Genomic DNA, 11,225 nt, shown 5'->3' on the forward strand with positions numbered 1-11,225 from the left:
GGGATCCTGAGGCAATGCCACATAGGGCAGGACAGCAAAGGTATCAGGTTGCAGTTTCTCCTCTTGGAAAAAAAGAGAAGTACAAGCCACTTTTTTTTTTACTATCAGGAAGTAGGGCAAAGAAACAGGAAGCTTTGGGGAACTCCAGGCACCCACAAAGAGGGAATCACCTTGCCCCCCTCATAACGGCAGTCAAAATTTATGAAATACTCTCTTGTACCTTTTCAGCTTGGAGGAGTCTGCCTAAGAGATATCTAAAATGAACCAGCCTGACTGGCTACTCCAACACATTCTCTTTCTGAAAATTATACTCAAAAGTAATCTCTAGCCTTTTCCCTCTGTAAGTAGAAAATGCCTGTGATTTTTTTCTCAGACCCTAGCATGATGCTCAGTATAATCCCTATGAATCAGGTCAAGCAAACCAGGTGTTTACTTGAATATAAACCTAATGTAGCCCTGAGAAAAGGCCAGGTGTGTTTCCTGTCTGAAATGGTTGGTCGGCTCTTCCGGGTGCTTATTCAGGGCACTGACTGAGATGTGTCTACTGCCATCTCTTGAGATTGTCATCTTAGATAGTGCCTCTTTCCTTAATCCCTAGCCATTTGATGTACTTTTTTATGTCTCCTGAATTTAAGCATAGGAAATAAAATGGATACAATCAAAAGTTCTAGCAGCCTTTCAACAGCACACTGATAGGGTGCATGTTCAGACTGGCTTCCATGGGTTCATGTTATAGTTCCCTCAGGATTTCTACGAAGCAGTTTAGTTATTGTACACTTAATAACAGAAGTCACCAAAAATGTGAAAAGCAAGGAAAAAAAGTGACTCCAACTATATATTAAACATAAAATGTTTGCTATTCCTTATTATCTAAATGTGTGCATACATGTGGAAAGAAAGAACGCTTCTTTGCTGTTTAGGGAGTGCATACAATAATTTCAATTAGAGTGTTCTCAAGATGTCTTTGTTAAAAGTGTTTCCTGCGACATGAGTCATCTGTTGTGTCTTCACTCTCCAACAGTTCCTCTGCATGACTTGTAGATTCATCTGAATAAATTACCCTTGCCTTTTGAATTATTAATCTTGGCTGCATGATATGCAAATCAGACTGCCCTGGCCATGTCCGGCGACACAGCACTGGGTCAGAAGCTGTCTCCAGTTCCTGGCAGAGTTTCTGTCAAGAGAGAGGCCGTCAGCAGAATGGTAAGGGATACTATAGCCCATGCCTCCTGGACATACTAAGGAAGGCCAGGCTTTGTGGGGAGGGTTTCTTCAGAAAGTGGCCTGTGAGCTAAACGGCGTTCCCAGGGAACTATTCTTAAGTAGATGTGAAGCAGCAAAGGGCAATGCAGTCACATCTGACTTTCACATCTGCTTCCTATGGCTCACACTAAATGCACTGATTTGGTGGTTAAATGCTAAGTTTATTTTACTTCAAAAGGTCCACTGTATTTGATAATGCCTCAGCAAAATAAGTAAAACGATTTAAATAAATAAAAGTATTTACAGAAGAGGAGAACTATCTTGCACCGTGAAAAATAACTTACCAAGTAAATTTAAAGAAAAATATAATAGGGTGAATTTTAAATCATTATAAACTTTGAATTTCGTATTTACATGTAGCAAAATGAGTATATTTAAGGATAAGATTTTCTAAAGTCATAAATTGAAGAAGTGATTGCTAGTCTACTCACCAGAACTTTTCAAACTGTATAAGCTATTCTTTAACAATTTAATGAAAGATGTAACTTGATACATACTATAATTTTTAGTGTTTTGGTCTCATTTGTGGAATATAGAAAAATGAAGTAATTAATGAGTACCAAATGCTTGTGTTTTTATACATGCAAATACAGTTTTATTTAATTTGTTTAATAATGAAAGTAACTTGCTGAAATATCTTTATTACTATGTAACTTTCCAGTGGCAGTTAAAATTTTAATTTCTGTTAGGCTCTCTATAATGGCCAAGGATATAGAAAAACATTTTTTATTAGAATAGAGGGGATTTTTTATTAATATCAATTTTCTAAATTTCTGATAAAGAGCATACATTATTTTTACATTTAGGAGAACTGATTATAATGAATTTTCCATCAGTTGAAATTAAAAATGAGTACTAATTGTCCCCTATGAGTGCATTCAGCTTACTTGTAGCATATTAATACTAATAGACTTGGTGTTTGTGGGCTAAGAACTAATGATTTCACTTTAGTTATCAATGTGTTTCTTAAAGAACATGTTCTGTTAATGGTTTACTCGAATAAGTAACAGCATATTAGTCAGCATGTCCATTGCCTATAAATAGGATGGCTCCCAGAAAGTGAGAGGCTAGTAATATTCCTTGAGAAATGCCCCTTGTATTGGGAATTTTGCTTAAATGAACACACTTTGCTTCTCTAATTTGTATAATGACATCATAAGAAAAACACACTCCAATATACACATTACTGAATTTGGAATATATTATTCTCAAAATAGTGTGTCCTCGTGAAGTTGAATCAGCCTACAAATATTGGATAGCCTATCTCAAGGAAACCTTAACCTGTTAATATTATGAATGTGGAAAGGGCTATAAGAATGACTAGTTTAAACATTTATATTAAAGAAATAGCTTATAAGACATCTTGAAAAGCAGAACTGCATTTTAACAAACAAAATTTCAATAATATTAAAGTATTAAAAATATTAGGACTGATTGGTTTAAAATTTTCCTTGATGTTTTGCTATTCGTATCCACACTGTATTATGCAATTAATATGTACTTTATCCACATACTTTCTGATTTTGTTTGTTTAATTATTTCTTGTACTTTATATTATATTATAATTACATTATTTCCCCCTTCCCTTTCCTTTCTCTAAGCCTTCCTCTATACACTTCCTTGCTCTCTTTCAAATTCATGGCCTATTTCTTCATTAATTGTTGTCACATGCCTATATGAAAATGTATATTCCAAAATACGACCTATTCAGTCCATATAACATTATTTACAAAACAACATCCAAAACAAAGACTTAGGGCTTGTTGTGGAAGAGGGGGCATAAAGACTGTAAGATTGTAAGAGCAGAGAGTTTCCTGTGAGACTGTGTCTCCTAGTAATGGCAGAAGCTGAACCCACAAAGTCTCACCAACATGACTGCCAAAACTGGGCTGAACAAAGACAATAGACATGCTGAAGTGCATGGGGAGAGACCACGAGGTCTCAACCCTAACAAAGAACTACAGTCAACTAAGGAATGTCCAGAGTGGGAGCAATAGTGTTACTCAGGGAAGAGCATACCAACTGTTTATCCAAAGACACACAGTCAACCTGAATATAGACACTTTGAAAGTTGTGGTGGTGGTGGTGGTGGTGGGTGTTTGTTCTTAAAGCAAGATTCACTCTGTGAGAAGCAAGACAAAGGTACAGATTAATAAATAAAAGTAATCAATTAATTTAGCCATTTATTTTCCTTAACTGGCCCTGATAGTCTCTGTTTTTACTAAAGCATCAGTCTTCAGACTCTCAGGATCCCTGGAAAACAGAATTCTCCGTCACTTCCACTTGTCCCCTGACTTGATGATTGGTAGCTACTGGCAGCCGGGCATCGAGTTGCACATGTCTTGGTGGATACATTTTCCATTCCATTTTGTGATCCATATAAATTACATAAGCCCATGGCACTTCCTCAGCTTAAATGGGATCCGGTATAATCAGAGAAAGAGGAAGAGGAAATTCAAAATCAAACAAATGAGTTTCTTATCTCAAGGAAACTTTCTAATGTCTTAATTTTCATTTAATGCATGCACCAGCAAATCAGTATTTCCTACATGACATAATGATCACAAACTGAGTCTTGAAGAACTCCAACATTAAAGCCTCGACAAGTAAGGATGAGCTACAAAAGAACTGGCAAACGGAGAAAAGGGAGAAAAAGATTGCGATGGTCTAGAAGGCAAGGAGGGAAAAGCTTCCAAACTCATGGCATTGAAAGCTGCAGCAGATTTGAGTCTAACAGTGAGAAACATTCATTGTCTAATGAACCATGCATGTCATTAGACATGTCCATGTCCATGTCCCTCCTTTTTCTTTTTTTTTTAATTTTTGAAAATTTCATCCACAAGTATTATATTTTCATCATTTCCTCCTGTCTCGCCCCCATCCAGCTTCTCTTGTGTTCTTCCTTTCCTCAAATTCTTCTGTAATTTTTAGTTAGACACACATATATGCACACAGAAAGACACATATTTAGTGAATAGATACATACAAATATAGATACATAGGTAGATGTACATGTATATGTATACATAACCCATCATTAAGTCCATCTAGTGTTGATTGTACATACACATTCTTAGAGGTGATCACTTGGGATTCAATAACACCAGGAGGCTCATCCCTAGAGAAATCTAATTTTCCCCTCTCCCAACAGTGGTGGATTGTCATTAACTTTTCAACTAAGGGTAGCTTCTTCTGAAATCTCCCATTCATACTGGCATCTCAACAGGTGTTGTCATTATGTTAGTCTTGTTTAGGCAAGCATTTTGTTGAAATTTTCTGGGTGCAACTTCCCTGCCGTGTCTAGAAGACACTATTTCACAGTAGGCAGCTGTTCCTCTACCTTTTCAAGTCATTCTGCCCCCATTCCACAATGTTGTCTGAGCCTTAGGTTTAGAGGTTGTAGATGTACTGACTGGGGCTGGATAACCTACAGTTACTTATTCTCTAGGTTTCCCAGTTGTGGATATCTGCAATAGTCTCCATCTGGGAAAAAAGGAACTTCTTTAATGAGGGATGGAAACTATACTTATCTGACTGGACTGATATACAGGGTCCATTTTTTAATTTTTTGTAATTTAAAAGTTTTGTGTTAATAACTATATGCATACTTTGGTGTATTTAAAAACAACTAAATAAGCATGGACAGACAGACAGATAGAATACAAAGATAAGTCAAAGGAGAAATAACACAATAAAAGTGATCTGGAATCTTACTGATAAGTCTGGAGTCATTAGTATTTTGGTATATATCTTTTTAGAATTCTACATGTTTAGCAATTTCAGTTTAAACTCTAATGAAATATCTTAAATCCTTAAACCAATTCTTGAAGTTACATATTAAAGCTTTCTTTATACAAATATGTTTATAAATCAGAGGTCTCACTACCATAGTGACTGATTTTATATATATTGTATATGTGTCCTATAATGGACAGGCTAAACTTTTATGGTGAAGTAGATTGGTAGATCTCATTCTGTGGATTTACTATTTCTCTAGCCTTGGAGGAAGTATTTATGAAACTGCTTTATAAACAGTCAGGTTTCCGGCCCTCTCTATTCAGCATGCAATTCCAGACCACATACTATCTGTTAGCCACTGTGCAGATGTAGAAGATAAGCAATGAACACAACAACTTTGTAAAAACTGGTAAGACAAAATTTAATGGGTAAGGATAGCATGCACTGAGGGCACCTAGTTCATTTAGATTTGGTAGGCAGACAGCCACCTCGGGGACAGCATCTTTGAACTGGCATCTGAAAGAAGTACAGATAAAGCATGTGGGCACGAGGGGAAAAGCAGCAGTGAGGAGATGCCGGCAGGGCCAACGCAGGGGGCCTGCTTTGTGCAGTCGGAGGGTAGAGCTAGAACAGGGCAGGGGAGCTGAAGTGGGTGCGGGGCGGTGGGCGGGCTGTACGAATCCGGACGTCAGTCCTTGGAAGGATTTTAACACAGGATCTCAACGTGATTTGATTTTTGAGCTATAGATTCTTCAAGACTGGATATTTGTGAAAAAGGTGAAATGAACGAGAGCCAGAAAAGGCATGAGGGCATGGCAGGAGAATCCCATACAGACAACTGTTCTCTTCCGCAGACTGATGGAATTATATATAGTGAGCAACAGTGACAGATTTGAGAAATACATAGACATTAAAGTCAACAAGGCTTGGTAGTTTGTTCTTGATGGGGGTTAAATTGTGGCTGACTGTAAGGAATTTTGTAGTAAGCATTTGGATAAATGGGAAAAAAAAGTCACTGGTAAAGGTGCTTCAAGATTGGCTAACAAGATAGGCTGGAAAGGCAGAGACAGGAGGATCCCTGATGCTTTCTAAACAATTGTTCTAGCCGACTGGTGAGCTCCCGGTTCAGAGTGAAAGCCTGTCTCAACAAATCAGGGAGTGTGTGAGGAAATATATGCTAACCTCTGGCCATCACGTGTACAAATATATATGCAAACACAAATGTACTTATACACATACACAAGCACACACACACCTCACAAGAGTAACAATAAAATACTGATGTCGTCTACAAATATATGATGTATTTTCATAAATAAAACACTGCCAAAGTACCAGCAATCAACTTGAATAAAATTTGAATTTGACAAAAGTAGATATATTTTATACATAGCTTCCTCATAGAAAACTCTACTGAGTGTCTAAATGCTTCATATGAAAACAGGTCAGGTTATTTTTACTTATAACGAAATAATTATTTGGCTCTAACTAATAATCTGAAACCTGTTTAACAGGAAATTTTTCAAAAATTTTGTTTTCAACCTTGTTTTCGCTATTAGAAATAATTGGGATCTATTTTTTTTAAATCAACATATTTCCAGATTACTGAAGTCCTTGAAATATTCCAACTATAATGTATTATTGCTAGAGAATGAGAATTTATCAGAACATTGGAGATTTGAATCAGTATTCAGAGGGTCTTACTACAATGTTTTATTAGTTGGTATGGTGCTGAGTTTAAAAGGTCAAGGTGACATGACCTAGAATTACCTGGACATAGGTTCTCAATGAGAGACTGTCTACATTGAGTTGGCCTATGAGTGACTGTCTTAAGTGATGCTGGAAATATGGCCCACGGTGGATAGTACCATTTCCTAGGCAGATCCCTAAGCTCTAAACATGTGGAGAAATCCAGCTGAGTACAAGCAAGCAAAAAAATGAGCACACACTCATTGATTTCGCTCTACTCTTTACTGTGTATGTGATGCACTTTTGTCTTCCATGCTGTGATGGACTGGAAACAGAAAGTGTGAGCTTAAATAAACTCTCTCTAAGCTACATTTTTGTCAGGGCATTTTGTCTCAGTAAGAGAAATGAAACTAGAAAAGTTAGAAACATGACCTCAGCGAGGGCTAAGTCTGAGTATTGTACTCTCAAAATCCACAAGCTGGGACCTAATCATATGGAATGGCGGAACTTCTGTGAAAGCAAAGGGTTTTGCTCTTATAATTTGGATAGCGCCTTTGTAACGGAGGATGAAGGAAGCTGCCATGCCCTTATGTCATTGCCAGGAGAATAGCATGACTTGTCACCAGACACTGAATCTGCTGGCACTTTCATCTTGTACTTCCCTAACTGTAAAGAAGTAAAATAGTTCTAGTATTGCTAAATTGCCCACTACAAGATATATTGGCATAGCCACAGGAATTGACTAAAATAGCATGATACTGAAGTTTCTACACTTCAGTGAAATCCTTCCTCAAATGATTCTACCACCTGTCCCAACTTCATATTTGTATTAAATGAAGCAGTCCTTTGAAAGTGTTGAGCACAGTGCCTGCTTACCCTCTTAGCTTTCAAGACATGGTGACCATTGTTAGTATTCCTGGGTTTCCAGTAAAATACAGTATCTGAAGAAACTGTATTTTAAAGTAGAGTAATATGTTCTAAGTTTAATAAAATGAGAAAAATCCTTTACTATATACAACTAGGTAAAAGCTATTCAAAAAGACAACTGTATCCAACAACCCTACTCCATTTCCTGAGTTCAATTCAGTTTAACTCAGCAGAATTTGTAGGGATCTGTGTCTGGCCCTGAAGATACAAAGGTGAGTTAGAGTAATCTTCTTGCTTATTTAATCACTTTCTCTTACCTTTTTATTAAGCCCTCTTTTTGTTTCTTTGCTGAGCTCTGGCACGTGTTCTTCCTGTGTCTGGAAACAACTCTTCTTCAGGTAGAGATCTAGTTCTTATTTCCCAAACAGTGAGCTGCACTCCATCCCAAAACTTGCTCACACTTTTATTCTACTTATTATTTATGTATGTATTTACATGTGTGTGTGTGTGTGTGTGTGTGTGTGTGTGTGTGTGTGTGTGTGTGTATGGATGCTCATGCATAAGCATGCACACGTGTACATTAGCAGGTACAGGCATGGAGGTCAAAGAACAAATTGCAGGAGTCAGTTTTTGTCTTCTAACATTTTAATTATTACTCGTTTTTGTTCATATCTATAATACAGCATCCTGTATATTTTTCCCTGATTTTTCCCAGGAAATTATCTATTGCCTCACATTAGCCACCCTGCTCTACTCTTTGCTTATCATACTCAGAGACAAGGATGCAGTTTGAAGATGTTCAATGAAGCCTTGTTGAAATGAACATGTGCTTTTTTTTTTTTTTTTTTTTTTTTTGAGACAGGGTCTCACTTCATAGCCCTGGTTTGTCTGAAACTCACTTTGTAGACTAGGTTGTCCTGGAATTCACAGAGATCTGCTTGCCTCTTCTTCCCAGCCCTGCTGTCAAAGGCATGCCCCACCATGCATGACTAATGTATGTATTCTTCATCAGCTCTCCACAGTGAAGTGTTAGGTTTTCAATTAGTGTTCTACCATTTGTCCTTGGTCATCCTTGGTCAGAGTCTAGGGTTTGATCTTGTATTTCCTTTCTGCTTTCATCACAGAATTCATCCTGTCAAAACTGGCTGGCTGCAGAGAATATCCTGAAAAAGTACTATCTATCCACATTTTATGGGATGGAGTTCGTTTTCGGGATGTTTGGGAACATCACCGTGGTGTTCGGGTACCTCTTCTGTCTGAAGAACTGGAACAGCAGCAACATCTATCTCTTTAACCTTTCCATCTCTGACTTTGCTTTCCTGTGCACCCTTCCGGTGCTGATAAGGAGTTATGCCAAAGAGAACTGGATCTATGGAGATGTTCTCTGCATAGGCAACCGATACTTGCTACATGCCAACCTCTACACCAGCATCCTCTTCCTCACTTTCATCAGCATCGATCGATACCTGCTCATGAAGTATCCTTTCCGAGAGCACGTTCTGCAAAAGAAGGAGTTTGCCGTTCTAATTTCTTTAGCTGTCTGGGTCTTGGTGACTTTAGAAGTCCTACCCATACTCCCTTTCATAAATTCTGACCCAACAGACAAAGACGCCATCTGCAAAGACTACGCAAGTTCTGGAAACCCTAAATACAACCTCATTTACAGCCTGTGCCTGACTTTGCTGGGCTTCCTCCTTCCCCTCTCTGTGATGTGCTTCTTCTATTACAAGATGGTAGTCTTCCTAAGAATGAGGAGTAGGCAGCAGGTGACTGCCCTGCCGCTGGACAAGCCTCTGCGCCTGGTGGTCCTGGCAGTGGTGGTCTTCTCTGTACTCTTCACACCCTACCATATCATGCGCAATGTGAGGATCGCCTCACGCCTGGATAGCTGGCCACAGGGATGTTCGCAGGAAGTCATCAAAACCTTGTACATCGTGACCCGGCCTCTGGCCTTTCTGAACAGTGCCATCAACCCCATCTTCTACTTTCTCATGGGAGACCACTTCAGAGAGATGCTGATTAGTAAGCTGAGACAGTACTTCAAGTCCCTTACATCCTTCAGGACATGAGCTGCTGGATGCTAGTCTTCACTCAGCCAAATTGCTCTGCAGCTGAGTTAAAACCAAGTAGACCACTATCTCCAGGCTTTAGCTCCTCTGTCACCCACAATGCTGGAGTACAATAGGTATACATATATCAGAAGAGCAGCTATCTGTCCTTGTTTCAGCTTGTACCCAGAGTATGGGAAAATATGCATTAGAAAGTATTGATATCTTCATCTAAGAACTGAAAAAAGTGAACTAATGTTGTCAATGTTTAGGAGACTTAAGATCCAAAACTTTGTTAACTTTAAGAACTCTTCTATCAGTGTAAAAGAAATAAAAGATATCTAGATTATCATGCTATATGCATTTCATCATTGGCCAGGCTGATTATCATGGTTAGGAAATATTCTATGCTATTTTTGTTCTTGCAATATTAAAACATTATGTGAAAAATAAGTGGAACTCAATATATACCATGAACTGTTATTTTTGGAAGTTGTATTCTTGAAAAATGTAAATAACAGCAATGCTTAATAAAGCAATGCAATTTGTTTCTCTGTACTAATAATGGACTGTAATTAACCTGTAATGTAACCATTCTTTTCTTTTAGATGGACTATAGAAAATAGGAATCTTAGTTTGTGTTGACAGAATGTAAAATGTTCAACAAAGGAAATTGGTAAGTTCTAATTTGTCTCTCAGGAAATTTGGCCATGATGAAATTCCATAGTAATTTTACTCAACTATGGAAGACACATGCCAAGGATGGATTTAGAAATTCCAACATTTCAGAACTCTAAATATGTTTGAAACTCACAGCAAAATAAAGCACACCAAAATAAGTTCATTGTTTCTATGATGATTGTGCTCTCTGGAATTTTGATGTCATATTCTGATGCTGTGGAAATAGAATAAACGTCACTTCTTCTTCCATCTCCTCTAAACAGAGAACTTTAAAACACATTATTGGGGCTTCTACTTTTTCATGGGAAACCCTTCACATGTTTTTTACATGTCCTCAGATCTTAGAGACAATGTTTTTTGGTAAGAAATGTGACTAAATCATTAGTAGAATTGTTTCCCTCTAGAAGAAAATAGGCTTAAAAATATTAGGTAACTCTACATCCCATACTAGCTTGAATTCCCATTTAAAATATTGTCCTACTCATTGTCATAGGAAGACAAGGAAACCAGCTGAGACAGGTGTACAGACAGAACACAGGAATGATGAGATTGCATTAGAAGGTCACATCAAGATTAAGCCCAATTATGTACACTACACTGGTCCTGGAGTTCAGCATGTTCCTTTTTCAGCCCCCCCCCCACCTTCTGTCCATTATCATCAGCAAAAGATGTATTCTGTCATTCAGTGAGGAATACGAGCTGTTTAAGGTTTAAGTATTGAATGCAGCAGATCAGGAAAAACAACACAACATGTGCACATGCATAATATCAAATCAGCATTTATTCAGACCTGCCTTCCATCCTGGGACAGTCTTCCTTCTGTTCCTATTCCAACATAAGAGATCTGGAAGCAATCAACACCCAAGGTTTCCCAGCTGCTGTCTCTGACTAGATCCGCAGGTGCAAATTAGTCTAGAAACCTTGCTGGTCCAGTTCACG

The 11,225-nt window shown here is 38.0% G+C and overlaps 1 protein-coding gene across 1 annotated transcript; it reads left to right on the forward strand.

Annotated features, from left to right (window-relative positions):
* The first annotated feature begins 1,074 nt into the window (after window positions 1–1,074).
* On the forward strand, window positions 1,075–10,947 carry Sucnr1 (succinate receptor 1). The gene is made up of 2 exons (XM_006997836.4): window positions 1,075–1,203; window positions 8,682–10,947. Exons 1-2 carry the CDS (start codon window positions 1,120–1,122, stop codon window positions 9,624–9,626), a joined length of 1,029 nt encoding a protein of 342 aa, XP_006997898.3. The 5' UTR covers window positions 1,075–1,119; the 3' UTR covers window positions 9,627–10,947.
* The last annotated feature ends 278 nt before the right edge of the window (window positions 10,948–11,225 follow it).

Source organism: Peromyscus maniculatus, chromosome 6 (assembly GCF_049852395.1).
Source record: "Peromyscus maniculatus bairdii isolate BWxNUB_F1_BW_parent chromosome 6, HU_Pman_BW_mat_3.1, whole genome shotgun sequence".
NCBI lineage: Eukaryota > Metazoa > Chordata > Mammalia > Rodentia > Cricetidae > Peromyscus > Peromyscus maniculatus.